Here is a 21,895-nt window from a genome sequence, read left to right on the forward strand (position 1 = left end):
TATATGATATCCTCAACAGCCTTATGTAACCCACATCCCAAAAGCAGCTATCCTTTTCTTATCTGACTTCTTTAGGTTCCACATCTCACATCCATAAGCTGCTGTTGGAAAAACAACTGCATCCAAAATTCTCAACTTTGTTCCCTTGGAGAGAGATTGTCCTTCCAGATTTTAGACAAGTCTCTGACTATTGCTTTAGACATTCCTAATCTGCTGAACAGCAATTCTTCACATTAATGATGGATCCCAGGTACTCAAACTTGCTTTCTCAATTCTTTCTCCATTAAAGTACACTTGTTTCTCAGGAGCTTTCCAGTCTGTATTTCCTTTGAGAACCGTAATCTTTGTCTTGCTAGGATTGAGCTGAAGCCTATTATTACTGACCTTGTTAATTTTGTCAAGAATTTGTCCTAGTTCTTTGTCATTACAGAGGAGTATGGTATCATCAGAATACCTCAGATTACTGATCAATCGATCACCTATCCTAATTCCTGTCTTGAGCTCATCCAATGCTTCATGCATAATGTCCTCAGCATAGACACTAAATAAGTGAGGAGAAAGTAAACATCCTTGCCTAATTCCCTTTCCAATCTGAAGCTAATCACTTAATCCAACACCTGTTCTTACCATGGCTTCTTGCTTTCTGTACAGGTTAGCTATCAACCTGATAGTGTGTTGAGAAAAACCCATTTGTTTCAGTACTTCCCTCAGTTTCAGATGCTGAACACAGTCGAAAGCTATAGAATAGTCTAAGAAACACATTGCCATAGTGAGTCTAAATTCTTTGTACTTTTCTATGATCTGATCTCTGGTACCCTTACCTTCCCTAAAACCAGCTTGTTCGTCTGGCATCTCTGCCTCAATCCTATTTAGAATGATCTTCAATGAAATCTTGCTTGCATGAGATATTAAACTAATAGTTCTATAGTTCTGGCAATTCTTCATATCTCACTTATTATTGGTATGAAAACCGACTTCTTCCAGTCTCTACGCCATGATCCTGTCCCACATATCCTTGTAATCAATCTATGAAACACTCTTATCCCTCCTAACTGCTCTTTCAACATCATGCCTAATTGGAGGAGGTTCCAAATCAAAATTTTCCTGGTGAGAGAACTCCTCTATAGGCAATATTGAATTTTCCATCTATAGGAAATATTCCTTCCTGTCAGGTATATCCACCCAGCTTCAAGTCATCCTTCAAACAAGACAAGTATTATCAAAAGTCTTGTACACAGAGAATATACAATTTGATGTATGGACTCCCTTCTTCCAGAATTAAATAAAATATGAAATACTTTGTTGTCTCGTGTGTAATGGATATAAGGAAATCACCATCCAGATAATAATTGATATTTATCATCCTTCAGCCAGACTACAATCTGATGTGAAGTGGATTTCTATACCCTACCTTAAAGCAACTTGTGAACAAAAAAAGCAAGGGTTCATTGCAAATGCAATCTGTACACTAAATTCAAACCAGCATGAAAGTTATCTTCTTTACTACCATCTATTAAATTGCCTCCATTACTCTTTCTTTTAGTGTTGCACGGTGATCAGCATTCATTTTAGAAATTATGGACTTTACAACTGTGTTATAACTATTTTAATTTCCCGACGTTTCGACCTTCACATTTAGGTCATCATCTGGAGTATGTACAAATATACATGGACAAGCTGAGTTACATTTCACACAGTATACTAAAGAGACAATGATTTGAACAACAGTTATTCTACTGGCATGACCTCTAGTGAAAATATAATATACAAAAAATAAAAACAATAAAATTAATTAATTATTTAGAAACTACATCAAAGCTAAATTCTATTTAAGATAACATAAGGGAAACGTTCTTTCATATAGATAGTTTTCTTACAGTAACAATGATGTCCTAATTTAATATGACAATCGTTATATTAGATTTGAGATTCTGAATTATCTACAGTCCTGTTTATAGTTAACTCTTAGGAAGAAAGGTTTCGTGGGTAGAATATGTGCCTTCCATATGCTTGGGATTTTTAGACCATCATTACTGTTCAGATTAGGGTGGTAAGAATCTCACAGGCTTCCTTAAATTTACGTTCATACCATGTTTTGGTGTGATGTAAACAACTGGCGCTTTTCCAGTCAATTTTATAAAGTGTTCAGGGCATGATCAGAAAAGCCAGCTTCACCATAGTTATTATATTTAATGTGTCGTTTATATTCTTTTGTCTGATAGGAATTGTGTATCCTGTTTCCGGAAACCAACACATACTGGCCAATATATACACATAAACTCCTACCACCACCCAACACAAAAACTAGGTGTCATTAATACTCTAAAAAACAGGGCTTTGAAAATTTTCTCCAATGAACAAGAGCTTAAAGACGAATTTAAAGTTATCAGCAATACTTTCCTAAAAAAAAAATGGTTACTGACAAAACACTATTAACAAAATTCTCTACAAGACCTCAATAAAAAACAAAGATAAACCAGACTACAATAAAACTATAACCATTCCTTACATTAAAGGGACATCAGATAAAATAAATAGAATACTACAAAAATACAACCTCAAAGCCACCTTTACACCTCCTGCAAAATTAAAAAGCTTACTCAACTCATCCAAAGACCCACCCTCTGCTGGCCCACCCTGGAATATACTGCACAATTCTTATCAGACAAAAAGAACATAAATGACATATTAAATATAACTATGGTGAAGCTGGCTTTTCTGATCATGCCCTGAACACTTTACATAGAATTGACTGGAAAAGCACCAGTTGTTTATCACACCAAAATTTAAGGAAGCCTGTGAGATTCTTATTAACTACCCTAATCTGAACAATAATGATGGTCTAAAAATCCCAAGCATATGGAAGGCACATATTCTACCCACGGAACCTTTCTCCCTAAGAGTTAACTATAAACAGGACTGTAGATAATCCAGAATCTCAAATCTAATATAATAATTGTCATATTAAATTAGGACATCATTGTTACTGTAAGAAAACTATCTACATGAAAGAACGTTTCCCTCATGTTATCTTAAATAGAATTTAGCTTTGATGTAGTTTCTAAATAATTAATTAATTTTATTGTTTTTATTTTTTTTATATTATATTTTTACTAGAGGTCATGCCAGTAGAATAACTGTTGATCAAATCATTGTCTCTTTAGCATACTGTGTGAAATGTAACTCAGCTTGTCCTTGTATATTAGTATATACTCCAGATGATGATCTTAATATGAAGATCGAAATGTCGGGAAATTAAAATAGTTATTTATAACACGGTTGTAAAGTCCATAATTTCTAAAATGAATGCCTCCATTATCCTTAGCTGGCGTCTATCAAACACACATGTTCATGTCAACTTTACTCTTTTGGGCAGATTGGCTGTTCTGCTCAGATTAGAATAAAAGAACACCAAGATTGCATAAGATCACTAGAATCAGAGAGTTCAAGCCTTACTTCTCATGTCATCAACTAGATACAGAGTTCATTGCAATCAGACAATTCACTTTTTATGTGAATACATAATGAACAAACACAAATGTGCAAAGTTATTTCTTTGCAGAATTGTATTAGAAAATGCACAGTTCATCTTCATTTTCTACATAATGTGTTAGTGTCAACCTATCATTGCCAAGAAACTTGGCTTGGTAGAAACTTAAAGTTATGATTAGGCAGTTTAATCTCAACTGTACAGTCTGCTATATCTGGTGATTGTGTGCATTCTCTTCTATTTGGCCTGTCTTGTGGGAAGAAAAACCTGAGTTTCCAGAAAGGATAAACCCTAACACTTCATATAAGACCAGCTACCTCACCTTTAATTGAACAAGCCCTTAAAAATGTTCTTTGCTTCCTAGCAGACAGGATTCAAAATCTAGGTCTTTCCAACTAAAGGCATCATTATTACTAGTTAATTCCCACTATTATATTTACATGTGAAAAATGTGCATGTATACTTTAAATGAGTAAGATAATGCTTACCTAGCATAAGAAGTACCTGAATAAGTTCCTTCACCAGAAGATGAGAGAGATGAATCATCTGCAAATGGACAAGGATATAAGTAATAAATTTAAATGATGGTTGAATTTTCAAAAGTGAGTTTAATACAAGGTTCAGATGAAAAACTGAAATGATACTGGAATTCTTATTCATCACTTATGAAAAATTACGTTCTTATGAAGAAATCCAACATGACTCATTGTGTAAACTGAAGATTACTGGACAAAAACTGCAGGTAATGCTATCATATCCTAGGAGATGTATTACTGTTTTACATTATGAGAAGAGGTCACTAGGAGCTGCGTTTTACATTATGAGAGAATATTAAAGATAGTGACGGAGCTTGCTCCACCTTTGTTCCGAGTTGCCCTGGTGTTGTACTACCCAAGTGATTACTTACACTTGGGCTCGTTTTTTGGCATGAAACTCTAGGATTTCGATCCGAGTTTTGTACCCGGCTGTAGAATAATACAGGATTTACCATCCTCCTTAAACTTATCAAACTATCTTCTTGTACTTCAATTTTAACTTCTGACTTACAACTGAAATGTAGACTATGTATTGCTTGATATAATGTCCCATTTACACTATATTCACTTCAAAAGATAGGATGGTAAGCTAGTTATTTACTCAGGTGGTGACTCAAAACATCATGGGTAGCTGTGATACTGAAGACAGCTCAGGCAAGAAGCCTTCTTGATTATAACCCCATTAATGATAGGATACTTTCTATTAGACTTAAGGCTCAGCCTACCAATGTATCAAATGTGGTAGTTTATGCACCCCACACGGATAGGCCTGAAGAAGAAGAAGAGAGTGAGGAATTCTATGAAAACTTACAAACTGTTTTGGACTGCCTACCAAGGAGAGACATGCTGTAAACGTGCTAGTTTTTAATTGTATCAACTGCTATTTTTTATCCTATCAGCTGCTGTGACACTGTAATATCTTCATCTTTCTTTAATTTTTATTTATTTATATTGTTATATGCTTACTTATTTAAATATAATTCATATGCTGTATTGTTGTCATTCGTAATATATCTCTTTACCTTATATCGACTTCTAATTCCTCTTAGGGGGTTTCTCTATAGAGAAAATCTTAGTTCCAGTTTACTCCCTTTTAGTCCTATTCTAAAGTACTCCCCTTGTGCCTGGGATCTCTAGATATTTATTTGAATTTCAAGACTACACCTCAGGAGTTCCCCTTATGACACAAAAGAGCATTAGTACCTTAGTTGAACAAATAACTTATTCACATCTTAACTTAGACACAGTTTGCAGTCATGGTCTAAATTTCTAGATTGAACTTAAATAAACAATAACTTCCGGGTTCCCACCTTACAGGTCCGAATTAGTTTTATTTGGGAGTGCATTGCAAAAAAAGATTAAACTGAGACAGAATTATTATGTATTAATAAACAATCAAAATTTAATTACTGGTCAGATAGTTATATACAATACATGAAATTAATACTTCATTCACCTTAGAAATTCTTAGTCTTGAAAATATTCTCAGGTATAATCCTTAATGAACTCTCTCATGCCCTCTCAATTAAATCTCAACTGGTACATTTTATATTATAAATTTTTCAGAGACTTTTCATATATATTAAGCAAATATTTTAGGTGCGAAAAACAATCATAATTAGCCTTTATGCAAGCATACATTATATGTCTCTTAGATTCTCATTCTCTAATTTAAGAACTTAGTTATGAGACTGGTGATCACATTAGCATAATTTCATCCTTTCTAGATTAAATATTCCTATTATTGACAACAAGCAATCAAATTAGTACATACAATCATTAAAAGGGAATTCAAATTAGCCCAATTACATCCTAGGGAAGTTAACTACACTCATGTTTAGCTTATCAATCATTTATACAGATCTATGAGTAATTAATGCACAATAAAGCTCTATTTTTCTATATCAACCAGTTCAACAGTTCTTTAGGGGAATTGTCTTAATTCGCACACACAAAAGAAATGAACATACTGACTCATGTGGGTCTTTGACCATCTAACTCTATTTTTTCTATACCAAACAGTTTAACAGTTCTTTTAGGGGAATTGTCTTAATTCGCACACATAAAAGAAATGAACATACTGACTCATGTGGGTCTTTGACTATCTTGCACACGTCTTCCCTCCTTGTTCCATTTATTTTCTACAGGCACTTCAGGAGTCTCTTCTCCATTCCATGTTTTCTTCTTTTCCTCGATGGGAGTCTCAGGGCACTGTTGAAGGATCACGTTGGCCAACAGGATACTGGATAGGTTTCTTCCGGCAACTGGAATTGACTGGCAAGGAACTGTGAAGGTCGATGGGCATGCACATACTCAAACAGAGTGGCAAGGATTGGACCAATATGGCAGATTTCTTCCTTAGACTGTAACCTCTGGGTTATCCTTGGCTTCGGACTGGAAACTCCCTCCCATCTCTCCCCTCTGGAACTAATCGGCACCTCTCCTTCTTGACCTCTTGTGGACAGATCATGCAAGATGAAAACAGGAAGCCTCCCTCAACAAAATTCCGAGCCTTATATATCTCATTACCCCTGCACTTTTCTTTAAGGTCATGGGACCCCAAATGTCCCCGTGCATGTCTTGTGCATAGTTACGAGAACCCTGCACAACAGTACGAGTTTGGCAGTTCTCGAGCTTTCGCCGACAAATCTTATTCTTCCCCTTTTACGTCCTTAATCCAGCTGTGGCCTACAGGACTTTCTGTTTGATGCTAGCCATGTGTTTTCAATACTGACCTTGAAGGTCAACTGCTACAGGACTTGTAAACACTTTTCAAAGGAAACTGCCAACTTATAGACAATACCCTTGGTTTCAAACATCCTACTTCTGTTTTTAAAACAATGAATGAGTCAATTCCCTTTGGGCTTATTTTGGTGTTCATACAAAATTTAAACATAGGAAGCATAGATATATTTTATACAAGGTTTTTAAGGTGTGTCCCTACTGTAAAAATTGATGTATTAGAGGTATTATTATTTCTTGTAACATCGAGTTTTTACATCTTAGGGGACTTAAATGCAAAAGTGGGAAAGAGCATGAGAGTTAGGCTGGAATGTGACATGTTTGGTATAGGTGGACCTAACACCTGTGGTGAAAGACTGTTGGAATTTGCCCATGCTAACAGATTAGTTATTACCAATACCTGCTTCCAGAAACATCCACGATGGATCTATACTTGGACATCTAACATTGATGGGTCAAGGCACCAGATGATTACATCCTGGCTCTCCAGCAGTGGAAGACAAGCATCTCTGATGTGCACACTTGTCCTGGAGCAGATTGTGGTACAGACCATCAGCTAGTAAGAACCAAAGTAAGACTAAGACTCTGAAAACTTCCAAGTCAGGCACATTCCACTAGATTGAATGATTTTCTGGAGACAAATGAGGAGAACTCACCAGAAATGCTTTGGGAAGGAATTAAGGTGATAATACAGGACACAGTCAAGAAGTATTTCGGCTCAATAAGAAGACCAAGAGACCCATGGATATCGAATTCAACATGGGAACTAATCAAAAGAAGGCGGTTGGAAAAACAAAGAGACACAGGGACTGAAGAATATAAGAGATTACATAGAGAAGTCAGAAGAGCCATCATGCAGGACAAGGAAAAGTTCTATACTAATAAATGTGAAGAGATAGAGTTCCAGATGAGGAGGCTCAATTATAAAAAGATGTTTTCGTGAATTAAAGCAAAATTTTAAGCCCAAATTGATGTCATAAAAAACAGGAATGGAGCATTACTAACAGAAGAAATGGAAATCAAAAACAGATGGAAAGAATACTGTGAGGAACTGTACAGTAGAGTGGATAAAGAAAATGTGGAGGAGCCCTCTCACCAGGAAAATTTTGATTTGGAACCTCCTCCACTTAGGCATGAAGTTGAAAGAGCAGTTAAGCAGCTTAACAACAATAAGGCACCAGGTGCAGATGAAATCCCAGCAGAATTAATTAAGGCTACAGGAGATGGAGGTATAAGAGTATTTCATAGATTGATTACAAGGATATGGGAGACAGAATCATGGCCTAGAGACTGGAAGAAATCTGTTTTCATATCACTACATAAGAAAGAAGATATGAAAGTTTGCAACAACTATAGAACTATTAGTTTAATATCTCATGCAAGCAAAATTTTATTGAAGATCATGCTAAATAGGATTGAGGCCAAAGTTGAGGAGAGATGCCAGACGAACAAGCCGGTTTTAGGGAAGGTAAGGGAACCAGAGATCAGATCCTTTGCCTTAAACAAATCATAGAAAAAATATAAAGAATTTAGACTTCCTCTGGTAATGTGTTTCTTAGACTACTCTAAAGCTTTTGATTGTGTTCAGCATGTGAATAAGTAATGAAAAGAATGGGTTTTCCTCAAAACACTATCTGGTTGATAGCCAACTTGTACAGGGAGCAAGAAGCCACAGTAAGAACAGGTGTTGGATTGACTGATTGGCTTCAGGTTGGATATGAAGTAAGGCAAGGATGTTTACCTTCTCCTCACTTGTTTAGTATATATATATACGGAGGACATCATGCATGAAGCATTGGATAAGCTCAAGACAGGAATCAGGAGGTAGATTGATCAGCAATCTAAGGTATGCTGATGATACAGTACTCTTTTGCAATGACATGGAAAAACTAGGACAAATCCTTGGCATAATTAACAAGATCAGTAATAACAGAGGACTTCAACTAAATCCTAGCAAGACAAAGATTATGGTTCTCAAAGGAAATACAAACAGGGAAGCTCTTGAGAAACAAGTTTACTTTAATGGAAAAAGAATTGAGGAAGTCAGCAAGTTTGAGTACCTGGGATCCATTATTAATGTGAAGAATTGCTGTTCAGAAGATGTCAGAAAAAGGTTAGGAATGGCTAAAACAACAGTCAGAGACCTGTCTAAAATCTATAAGGATGTATCTATCTCCATGGGAACAAAGTTGAGGATTTTGAATGCAGTTGTTTTTCCAACAGCAACTTATGGATGTGAGACTTGGAACCTAAAGAAGTCAGATAAGAAAAGGATATCTGCTTCTGAGACGTGATGCTACAGAAGGCTGTTGAGGATATCATATACTGAAAGGTGTACAAATGAATGGGTGTTAGAAAAGATCAGTAGAACTTTAAGGCTCCTTAAGGATACTGACAAAAGAAAGTTAAAATATTTTGGACACATTGAAAGGATAGAAGGAGGGCTTCTCAGAACAATAATAGAAGGTAAAGTCCCTGGAAAAACAGGAAGGGGTAGACCATCAATGAGATGGATGGATGGTGCGTGTGGAACAACTAATCTTCAGAGAGAAAGTCTCCAGAAAAGCAAACAACAGGACTACATGGCAAGGCCTAGTGTGGCACATCACTGAGCAGTGGAGTGACCATACAGCATCTGTGAATGTCCAGTGAACATATAGATAGATTTACACTATATAACTGCAACATTTCAAACAGCTTTTCTCTTGGCACCTTGTCATTATGTCTTTTAAAGGTATACAAAAATCCAATAAAAAAAATCCTTATTATATTCCCATGATTTATCAACTATTTGCCTTAAAGTGAAATTCTGTTCAGGACAACCTCTATTTGGCAGGAACCCAGTCTTTTCTTCTCCAAGCTTCCTTTCCATCATTTTTCTTAGCCTTTTCCCAATAAATCTTACAAGGAATATTCAGGAAATGCTTGGTAATTTTCACATTCAGTTTAATTTCCCTTTTATATACATGAGCACAAAAAGCAGAAATCTGATCCTCACCACTTCTATTTGACATGTCCAAAAAGAGGTTGTGAGGATGAGTAATCTTCCCTGGAACATTCAATAGGAAAATTCTTCAATAATTATCACAATCAGGGTTTTATTCTCCTGCCCCCCTTTTTTTTTTAACAGATGGGTAGTATAAACTCTAGCTCAAATACTTTTTATTAAGATATTACTGGAAAACTTCGAGTTTTCCTGGAGTGAAAAATTAAGCATATAAAGGAAGCAATACAAAAACAGAAAAGTAAAAGAGATCATAATTGTAGTGAGTACTGATGACTTAACTAGCAATAAGTTCAGTATGAGAGAGAAAATGAAAGGGTTGTTTGGAAGAGGCAAAGGTGAAGAATGAGAAAGTGAAAATTGTCAGTATTTTACCTCCATATGATAAAAATGAATTAAGAAGGGATATGATGGCATATGATTCGATGCATACGCTGTCTAGAAGGAATTCAAAAACTAGCAAAAATGCTAGTTTTTGAATTCCTTCAAAAGTGTGGAGTGTGTTTGAGGGAAGATTGGATTTGTATAAAAGGGACGGTCTACACCTGAATGCGTTTGGTATCAGGAGTCTTGAAAAACTAATAACTGGTATGAGACCTAACATAGACAGTCAGGGCAACTAAATTATAAAGGGAAGAATGGTGAGAATGCAAGTGTAAGAGTGACAATGTTATATAACTGTGTTAATGTCAAGAATGGGCTTTATCATGGAAATGTTGAAGAAGAGGAGAGAACAATTTCGACTTTGTGTTCATCAGGTTTGGATCCATCACACATGTGCAAAGATGTCTACATGTATAAGGCACTAGAGAAGAATAGAGATCTACAAGTTGTCCAACTGTGTCATGCAGACTGCAGACAAGAGTATACAAAAGAACATGCAGGTAAATAATTATGTCTGTACACGAATGCTAGGAGTATCAGAAACAAAGGAGTAGAGTTTGTTGCTTTGGTCAATATGTTGGGACCTCAGATTGCAGGCATTAGTGAGACCTAGCTGTCAGAATCAGATATGCTAACCGGTATCGAGCATAAAGAACACAGTAATTTTAGGAAGGATAGAGAGGATAGGAGGAGGCGTGCTGCAAATGATATCAGATGACATGAATCCAATTAGTTGAGACCTATGATTGTAGTAATACTACTAACAGTATTTCGTGTGGCGGTGAGTGTGAAGCCATCTGGTGTGAGGTGGAATCTAACAAAATCAATTACATAGTGGGGTGTTGATAAAGACGTGATGGATCAGATGCTAGTGATGAAGAAATGCATAACCAAATAGAAAAGATGAGTGCAAAAAGAGTAATCATAATGGAAGACTTTAATCATCTAAATATTGATTGGATAGCAGTAAATCTCACGAGAAGAATGAAATCAATTTATTGAGCTGTTGAGGGACAACTTCCTCAATCAGAATGTGATAGAAGGAACTCGAGGTCAAAGAGTGTTAGATTTGATTATAGTGTCAGTTATCAGTGATCATGCAGTACTCACTTGGGAAGTGATTAAGTTTATGAATGTTCCATTCAGAAAAGGTTACATGCTGAACTACAAAGCAGGAAATTATGGCCAACTGAGGAGTATACTGAGTTCAAAGGAATTGGATTGGTTGCTGGATGGGAAGAATATCGACTATTGTCAATATTCTTCCATTAAGGAAGAATATTGACAATAGTCAAATGGAATAGACAAATGGAAGAATATTGTCAATATTCTTCCATTTAAGCATTTAAACAATACTTAAATGGTGCAATCAGAATGTGTCCTGACAGTTCGAAGAACAAATAGGGTAGGAGTCAAATAGATGTGTAATCTTATTAAGCAAGAGATTTGTAAGAAAAGGATGATGTGGAAGGAATACCATGTGCATGGTATTCCTTCCATGAAAATTATAAGCAGCAGGCTAGAATAGTCACAACTGTTGTACGGAAAGCAAACTGAGTATGAAAAGAAACTGGCTCTGCATGCAAGACAATGCACATTCTTCAATATTCAGCAAGTAAAAGAAAGAATGAATATGAAAGAATAACTGTTCTCAATGCAGATGGCATGAGAGTAACAGATGCAGAAGAGGTTGTTCAACTAATGAGCTAAAGCTCTAAATCAACTAAAGCTATCAACCTGGTGTACGCAACATTGAGCTCACTGCTACCTCTTCACTGGATGAAGAAACTCAGGTGTATGAAGTATTAGAGCTGTTGCACAAACTGAATAAGAATTCAGCAACAGGAACTGATGGGTGCTAAACGAGTGTTCAGCTGAACTGGCTATTCCTTTGACCAAGGAAGATTCTGCAGGAATGGAAAGAAAGGCAATTCCATTGCATAATGGTTGTGCAAAGATCGATGTATCCAACTATCAACCAATTAGTATCTCAGGAGTGGTGGTGATGATTTTGGAAAAATTGGTTAGAGCTTCAGAAATGGGTTGATAGTGAAATGAGCAACATGGGTTTACTAAGGGAAGGTCATGTTTCAGCAACTTGCTCACATTCTATAACAATGTTACCATCGAACTAGACAAGGGGAATGGATACCCAATGATACTTTTAGATTTTGCTAAGGCTTTTGATAGAATATAGCATGGTAGACTGTTGCATAAACTGGAGAATATAGGTTTGGATTATAGAATATTAGCATGAATAAGAGGATGGCTAACTGACAGATATCAAAAAGTGATTTATGGGGTGTGAGTCTGCAAGATTTAAGGTAACCCAGTGGTGTACCACAAGGATCAGTGCTTGGTACACTATTATTCAATCTATACATTAATGATATTGGAAAGGATTTGACAAGCGACATACAGCTATTTGCTGATGATGCAAAGATAGGTAGGGTAATTAGGAATGCTGCTGATATGCAGTACTTGCAGAATGATTTGAATAGGCTGGAATTGTCGGCATGGGAAAACGGATGTCAGTTTAATGTCAGTAAACGTAAAGTCATTCACTCTGGCATGATTAGATATCCAATGTCATATTATATTGGTGGGATTATGCTAGAAGAAACTGACGAGGCTAGGGATCTTGGAGTGTTAGTAGATAAGAAGTTGAAGTTCAGAGGCCATGTAGCAAAGATTGCAAATACAACTCAAAAGATTATTGCAATGCTAAAACGAACATTCACATGTAAAGATAAGAATGTCATTTTACCTCTTTACATGGCCTTAATAAGGCCTCACTTGGACTACTGTGCACAGGTCTGGTCTCCTGGTTTCTGTTGTGATTCTGGTATAGTGGAGAGAGAGAGAGAGTGCAAAGGAGAATGTTAAAAATGATATCAGGATTGTGGAATACTGATTATGAAGACGATTGAGAATTTGTAGACTGCAGACACTAGCAAACAGGAGAAAGGGCGATATGATTGAGACTTAGAAACTTCTGAATGTGTCATACAGGATTTCAGTTGATGGAATTTTTCAATTTATAGAGGATGGGGAAAGGACAAGAAGGCATCCTTGGAAGCTGAGAATGAATGCTGCCTAAGAAGGGAGTGAGGGCTAGATTTTTCTCTTGTAGAGTGGTGTGATTGGAATTGATTGCCATTGGATGTCGTGAGTGCAAACGGTGTGAATGAATGCAAGAATATGTATGATAGCTGGTGAATGTAGTATGTGGCCTCCCTCAATGAGTCCCTGACTCCCTGGAGGTCTCTCTCTTAATAATACTAAGAATAATAAAACTTTTATACCTCCTGTATTTGAGCATTTCTGGTTGAATATCATCTACTTCAGTTGCCTTTCCACATTTAAGGTTTTGAAGGCTTTTCTACCATATGTATTGATGTGTACTTCTGACTGTATTCTTTTGAAATATTTTCTGCCAATGTTCTGACACTGTGTTTCATTTTGCAATACTTCAAAATAATAACACCAGACATCTATGATATAACCCAAATTGCTTATAAATACTGCCATGATCAAGTGACCAAAATACTTCATTGGCGCATATGCAAAAAGTATGGTTTTTTCCTACTTCTGACGATAACTGGTGGTAGCATAAAATAGAAACAGTATTGAAAAATGAAACAGCAAAAATTCTCTGAGACTTCAGAATATATACTGATCAGCCTTTGGAATACAATAGACCTGACATTGTGGTATCTACTAATAACAACATCAACAACAAGGAACTGGAAAAAAAAAAGTCTAAATATGGAGATCTGGCAATCACCGGCTGTGACATAAACATGCTAAAGTCATCTCAATTGTTATTGGTGTCCTTGGTGCAATTTCAGAGCTTTCCAACTATTTACAAGAATTAAACATCAACAAATTGTTCACACATGATCTACTAAAAACACCATTACTTGGAACAGTCCATATTTTATGATGCTACCTGACAGACTATTTTTAGATTCTTGGCTAGAATCTGAATTGCTTTGTATCACCAGTCAGATTGTTGTTTGAATGGTATCTTGTTTTTGACTGTGTTTCAATTGTGTGAGGAAGGAAATTGGAGTTAAGGATTTGCTGGTGATAGTAGATAGGTTTGAAGTTTAGAAGGTACACTGTTAAAGTTGCCCTAGCAGCTCACAAGATTACTTGATTATTGAAGAACACACTAACAAGCACTATGTCTACATCTCGATTACTGTGCTAAGGTCTGATCACCTGGATTTTTTTGGGATGAGAAAGCAGTGGAGAGGATTCAGAGACAAATGACCAAGATGGTGTGGAATACTATCTATGAGGTCAGATTGAGGATTTGTGAGTTGAAAAAGTTGACTGAGAGGAGAAAAGAGGGGATATGATAAAAACATTTAAGTTACTTAAAGGTTTTAGAGGATTGATACAATATTTCAGCAATTGGCTTGGGGGGGGGGATAGAACAAGAGGTCATCCCTAGAAATTGAGTAAGAGTGTGGCTATTAAGGATGAGGATAAGATTTTGAGTGGACAGTAATGAACGAATGGAACAGGTTGCCAGTCAGTTGTCAGTGCTTTGTCTGTTGATGGGTTCAAGGAGAGGTATGATAGATATTGTATGGCTAGTTCTCCATAATTCTTCACGATCTTCCACGATCAGTCTTTGGATTCCGTGGAAGTTCATGCACAATAATAATAATAAATCATATCATCTCTTTTTCATCTACCAACTAGAATTGAATTTGTAACCTACAAAGCTCAATGAGCTCGCTTAACATTCCACAGATGTCACTATTTTCACTTCTTGCTCTTGTATCTTCTACACAACTTCCATATTCCCAAAAACCCAGGTGACCAGACACACCCCTCTTCTAATGCTTGTGGGACCAAAGGCAAGAGTATAAACAGAGGCCCATTTGCCTTATGTCTAAATATTTAAAAGTTACAAATCAAGCTAAAGAACTGTTCAATAAAATATGTTCAATCTTCCCACCCTGATAAATATACCTTTGTAAGGACAAAATTGAAAATTATAGGTAAGGTTATGATTTTTATGAGTCAACAAAATATCAGACAGCTGAATTTTATTATTATGCATGTCTGAGTGGCCAGTTATGCCAGATATTTGGATAAATAATAATAAATTATTATTATTATTACATGACATCTTCAGGGAGTCCAAAGACTCATCGAGGGAGGGCATCTAATCTACAACTCTGTCTCCACTGCAACTACCATCATCATCTACACCAATACCATCTACCACCCACCACCACTAGATTTTCACAGACAATCACAAACATCCATGCCCATGGCTGGAGTCAAACATGCAGCCTTTTGGCTGGAGAGTGGAAACGCTAATCATCGGCCAACCAGGCCAGCCAAGACATATATAATTCATAAATTATTATATATTTATTACATAAAATTTATTTTTCTTGTCTTCATATCAGCAAAATCACTAATATTTTTATAATCAAGATTTTCACACACTTTGTATTCTATTAACCTTTCTTATACGTATATTAGGCCCTAATGGCCTGTTACGTTCGTATTAGGCATGGCCTATTATGATTCAAAACTGCGACCTCCTCGATGATAAGGTGGTTAGACCTATGCTTCCCAGTGTGTCCTCTGTCTGTAGATGCGTGTGTTCATGGGGTTGGTTTTCCTGTTCTGTAGGAAAAAAAAAACCAAGTTTCCAGGTGAAAAAAATCCCCTGCCTCCGTATGAGACCAGCTAACTCACCTTTAGTCAAAAGAGTCCCTACCTCTTGGCATTCTATTAAAAGTAATGCCAAAATTGATATTTCAAGATAAGAAACAAAAAGGCAATAGCAAAAATTTCCCTTTTTTTCCCTCTTATTTAATAAATTTTTTTTTTTTTTTTTTTTTTTGTGTGTGTTTGTTATATGTGGGGACCAGGGGCACATATTCAGTGTGTGCTAGGTGTGCAGTGGTCATCCTCAAAATATTATATTTTTGCATTTATTCTCGTTAAAGACTCCCCTAACTGTATCCAGAATTCATGTGATTCCTAAAATTAAACACAATATATTAATGCTTCATGAAGAAAAGTGCCCTCTTCATGAAGAGGGCACTTTTCGATGCATAAACATTGCATCACATTCACGTTAATAGCCCGGGTGTGTGTGTTCAACATACATACACCTTTGAGCCCTTTGAAAAAATATACAGATGTTGCGAGACAGAGTGAGCTCTGAGACAATTGCACCTAGAGGCTGTGATTGGCTATTGTGTCAACCAATATCCAATTGAACGTTGTCATTTGTCATGAGTTGCTGGTTTTTGTTTTCTGAGTTTCATCTGTTTTGTGTGTGTGTGAAGTGTGAACTGATGTGTTAGGCAAGTTTTTATATATAATATAGACAAGTTTTTAATATATAATTTTTGATAAATTTATAACTTTTTTGCCCATATTTACAATGGAAACAGTATTATAGTCGAAGGAGGTAAGCTTCGTCCTCCTCTTCCAAATTTTACACCTTTGAGTAATTCAAATATACCAACCAAATACAGCACTCTCCTTCGTTATTGTTTTCTAATATATAGTATCTTAAAACAAACACGTCCCCCACACTGTGCAGATTTGGTTACAATTAATTGATAAATTAGAGTATTCAAAATTATCGTACAATTAATTACATTAGACCAATTAAGATGAGCAATGATGTGCTATACACTCTTAAAACTTTCATACATCGATAACAATGCAATCATATGTTCAAACTGAGGTGAATTTTGTAGTGCAGGTTGCATGAGCCATGACAGCACACCCAACCAAAATGGGCATGCAATGCCACTGGTGGGGACCCAGGGCAGGAGCCCCTCTTGCCCAAGTCTAAGGATGGCCCTATGCCCATATTTGTGTAAAACAGGTGAATTCAAGTGCAAGCCATCATTTTCATATATAAGTTCTTCCATCAATCAAATTTACTCCACACATGAACAAACAAAATACATTCCTCCTGCACCACTTAAACATTGACTTTGGATCATCATGGCTCTTCTTCTCAACTTGTCCCCATCATACCATGGCAGTAGACTCCTCATCTTTATTCTCACTCTTCTTTTTCACTTGATCCAGAAACTTTTTTTATCTTTTCATGTACAATGCTTATTGTCTGTTAGTCATTCGTACATGCCAAAACAATCATCTCTCTCTCTCACTCACTTTCCCTTTCAGTATGTTAACAGTCTCACTATTATCCTTAATCTTTGCATGTGAGTAATGAGTGCATGATAAGAGAAGTGTTTGATGAGAGTGTGACAATCTTTACAAGACTTTCTCCTAATCCCCCCCCCCTCCTTTCACTCTCACTGCTTTCTTTTCCCTCATATCTCTTCTTTCTTTTGTTTCTCTGCCATACAACTCATCAGTTGTAGGTGGGAGATGAATTTAATTGCCTGTGTCAAGACCATTATCCGATTTATTGACGGCATGAAGTGGTTTGAAAAAGTTCCATGTTTGGTCACAAACAAAAAATATTTAAAAAATTAAAAATAAAGATAAAACCTTAGTCTACTTGCAGTATTAATGTACAATAAGTTCCTAATTTTTTGTGGATTGGAATCATTAAAAATAAAAATGGTGTAATATTCACAAAATTAGAAAAACTGAAGAAATATAATATATTTATCAACTCTAATACAGTCATTCTCATAAGTCAAGTTTGAAATTTTTTAAGATTGAAAATGGATTATTTGGCTATGAAATAATGATGTATTTATAATATCTTCTATTTTCATAACATGACAACATCAAATTGAAGATTTCTGGAATCATTCTTTAACTATTACAATTATTTCAATAACTTAGAGCTCGCTTATGAAAAATACCACTTTCAAACATAAGAATTGATATGATAGCGAAAGGAGGATTTTTTGCCTTTTAAGGTTTCTGTCTAGTCTGTGGTTTGAAACATCTGTCAGACCAGTAACATCATCCTAATGAAAAGATAAATATATGTGTGAGCCTATGTAGCTCAGCGGAAGTGGTGTTTGCACTTCTCAAAGTTAAACTCCCCGAAGAAAGAGAGTCGCAAGTTTGATTCTAGTCACCAACTAGAGGAACTTTTTAAGTGCATGGGTAGCTCAGTGGTAGTGGCATGTGCCATCTGAAGAAAGAGCATCACAGTTCAATTCTAGTTGCTGAATAGAAGAACTCTTACTAATCCTTTTAATAGCCTGGTTGACCGAGTGGTTAACATATTTGCTCTCCAGCCAAAAGGCTGTGGGTTCGAATCCTGGTGTGGACATAGAAGTTTGTGATTGTCTGTGAAAATACTAGTGGTGGTGCTGGGCAGCAAATGACATTGGTGTAGATCAGTGGGTCTTAACCTTTTTAGTGATCAGCACCCCCTTGAATCTAAAAATAAGTTCTCACACCACCTTGAAAAATGTGTTTCTATTTCTTTATTTAGGAAATTACATCTATTGCAAGATAATTTATTTATTGAAAAATAAACATGCATTTACATATATACAAAACAATATCTCAGTTTTTAATGGCTATGTCGTTGTTTATTCACAGTAATACTTTTGAAGCAAGGCTCCTTTTTTGAAAGAGCCACGCATAAGTCATCACTTGCATTTAAGCGATTTTTGGTTTTATGTTCAAAAGTGATGAAAATCCCATTTCACACAGGTAGGCGGTGGCAAATGGTAAAAGTGTCTGCAATGCTGCTTTTGTCAGCTGTGGATAAGGTTCTAACTGTGTACACCAGAATTGTTCTAAGTCCAGTTTTTCAAATGCCATTTGAATACGTGCATTGGCTCGTATTTCAATAAGATCGTCTTTTATTAAATAACGGTCGTCCATCGAATCTGGGTCAAAATTTAGATACTTCTCTCACACCCTTCGAAATGCTTTCTCACAACCCCAGGTTAAGAACCACTGGTGTAGATGATATGGTTTGCTGTAGTTGGTGGATTGAGTGGTGGAGCGGAGAGTTGTAGAGTAGGTGCCCTCCCTCGATGAGTCTTTGGACTCCCTGGAGGTGTCATATAGCAATAATAATATGGGCTCCTGGACAGAGTTTGTGTCTGCTAAAACAATCATCTCTCTCACTTCCCATCTGCATCTTAACAGTATCAGTTAATTATTATATATTAGTTAGGCATTGCTAGAGTAACTCCAATGCCAAAGGTCATATTCTCAAAAGCTCTCTAGTCAATTTTAAGTATTTTTTAAGTTTAAAATCCAACAATTTAGTATGAAATAACAATGGATTTTAATAAAATCCTCTAATATAACTTTAGAACAACAAATTGAATTATTACCAGCACTTCACTTTTTAGCTTTACATGTAAAAAAAAAAAAAAAAAAAGTTATCCAGAAATATTGTTTTCAAATCGAAATCTAGTGAACAAACTAATCAGTTATGTATCAATAACCTTCTTTTCAGAATGTCAATACAGTCATCAGTTTTGAGTGTTCTTTACAAGTACAGCTGACAAATCCAGTTACTGAAAATAGAACCGTTAACCATTTAGAAAGAAATTCGACTTCATTCTTCAAACAATTAAAAGCCTTGTGAGGTCTATGATGTACTGAATTCCATCTGAGCCATGTATGTTGAACTTCAACTCATCAACAGAGAAAATGAATGGCATTTCATCAATTTAGAATTACCTTGCTGAGATTCTTGCTCCAACATTTTGATGTTTTAATTCATTTGAATATAATAACAAGTGGCAATCCTGCTTTTCTATAAACAGCTTCTGCCTTCTTGGTTTCCTCTTCACATCACCTGTTTCATGTTTTTCTTGAGGAGATATAATACTGTAAAATGATGGCAATCTAAGTTTTTGCTGATTGATTGCTCAATGAATAATATACTTTCTCATGAAAAGCAAGTGCAATACTCATTTCATACTAATATTCTTACAACAAATTAGAACATTAGCATTCTTTATAAGTATCAACAGGTGCAGCTTTTAGATGCTTACTTGTTTTTTTAAATGTTAACAGTGCAACTTATAGGTGGATGCAGTACTCGATTTATTAGGTAATAAAGTTATTACATCATAAATATATAAGCTGTTGTGAGGTACCATTTCATTTTTCTGAATATGCCCATTCCCATTAAAAGCAAAATTTACATTTTCCAGATGACATTTTTTAAGATGTACTTAGCTTTCATACATACACTGCTTGGAAAGAAGTCAATAGACACCCAACAGACAAGGTGCATCATGTCATGTAACAAGTCACGTTTGTAGCCTATATAAACAGGAGGAATACAATGCTCCAAAGTCAGTGCAAATGTGTCCTGGTGAAATGGCTGCAAGAAGGGAACTGACAAAGTTTGAAGAGGCATTGTGAAAGGATGCTATATTGCAGGCCTACTGTTCGGCAAACTGTTGACAAATTGGGCCATCCTAGATCAACAGTCGGTGATACCACACTGAGATGAAAGCATAGGGAGTCAATTGCAAGTGCTACCACCAGTGGACGACCTACCACACTTACTGAACCTGATCATAGGGTGCTACAAAGGATAATATATAAAAATTGCCAATTATTAGCTGACAAGTTGAATGCAGAGTTCCAGACATCAACTGGAACATGAATCTGCACAAAAGCATTCTGAACCAAGGCTCACAACATGGGTTTCAATGGTAGGATTGCAATATGCAAGCCTCAACATTACCAAAACCAACATGCAGCGTCATCTTCAGTGGTGCAAAGAGTGTGGACAGTGGCAGGTAGTAGCAGTATTATGGAGCAACGAATCACGCTACACCCTCTACTGAGCATATGGATGAATATGTGTGTGGCAGATGCCCAGTGAACATCTCTTACTAGAGTGTGTAACCTCAACTATGAAATTGAGAGGTGGCGGTGTGATAGAATGGTCCTGTTTTTCCTGGTTTGGCCTTGGACCTCTGTGGTGCCGCAAACATTGAACTCCAAGAGGTATTTGAACATTCTGGACAATGCACCATGTTATAAGACTGCTGCTGTAACTGCGTGATTTGTGGACATGAATGTCACCTCACTTCACTGGCCTCTAGAGAGCCCTGATCTCAACCCTATTGAAAATCTGTCAGATGAAATGGAGTGTCCGGTGAGGTCAAGGGACATCTGCCTCCACAATAGTCTAGGATCGCATTACATGCTTACAGGAAGAATGGTTCAAAATTTCCAGTGATCGCTATTGTACACTTGTGGAAAGTATATCCCATAGGATTGCTGCAGTCATTGCAGCAAAAGGAGGTCCTACATCTTATTAGGGTGGGCAATGGCTGTTTGTTCCTCACACTATGGTGTCCATCGAATTCTTTCCGAGTAGTGTATTTCTCTATGTCTTCTAAGAGCAGATGTTGATTTTATCATTTCTTCCTTTCTCAGGCTACTCTGACATTACTCCACCATGAAGTTCTTAATTTGATATCTTTACAAAACAACTTGACTATATGCTTTTCTGGCTGAAATAAACATTTCCTTAAGATTCTGCTCAGCCTATGAAGTTTGATTCTTGATTTCAAGAAACAAATGGCTTATTTCATTTGAATTCTTAACATAACTAACTTCAGAACAAACATTTTTCTTTTCACTGAGATATTCGTTTTCATCCTGCTGAACATCAGTAGTGTGAACCTTAATATTTCAAAACTCCTGTCACTAGCTAAATCTGAAATGTACATTTTTATGTTGGCACACCTAGTCAGTAATGACTAATCTGTTTCCTGAGTAAAAAATCAACAGCACTTGCCAAATATTATTAATAGC

At 36.2% G+C, this 21,895-nt stretch overlaps 1 protein-coding gene across 1 annotated transcript in view; it reads right to left on the reverse strand.

Annotated features, from left to right (window-relative positions):
- Positions 1-21,895, reverse strand: part of LOC150096951 (eukaryotic translation initiation factor 2-alpha kinase 1-like) — a 271,576-nt gene that overhangs the window by 165,321 nt on the left and 84,360 nt on the right. The window contains exon 5 of the mRNA XM_090408100.1: positions 3,979-4,036. Within this exon, the coding sequence (XP_090264226.1) occupies positions 3,979-4,036 (58 nt within the window). The remainder of the gene's footprint in view (positions 1-3,978; positions 4,037-21,895) is intronic.

Source organism: Typopeltis vanoorti, chromosome 18 (assembly GCF_054136105.1).
Source record: "Typopeltis vanoorti isolate ZY-2024b chromosome 18, IOZ_Tvanoo_1.0, whole genome shotgun sequence".
Lineage (NCBI taxonomy): Eukaryota > Metazoa > Arthropoda > Arachnida > Uropygi > Thelyphonidae > Typopeltis > Typopeltis vanoorti.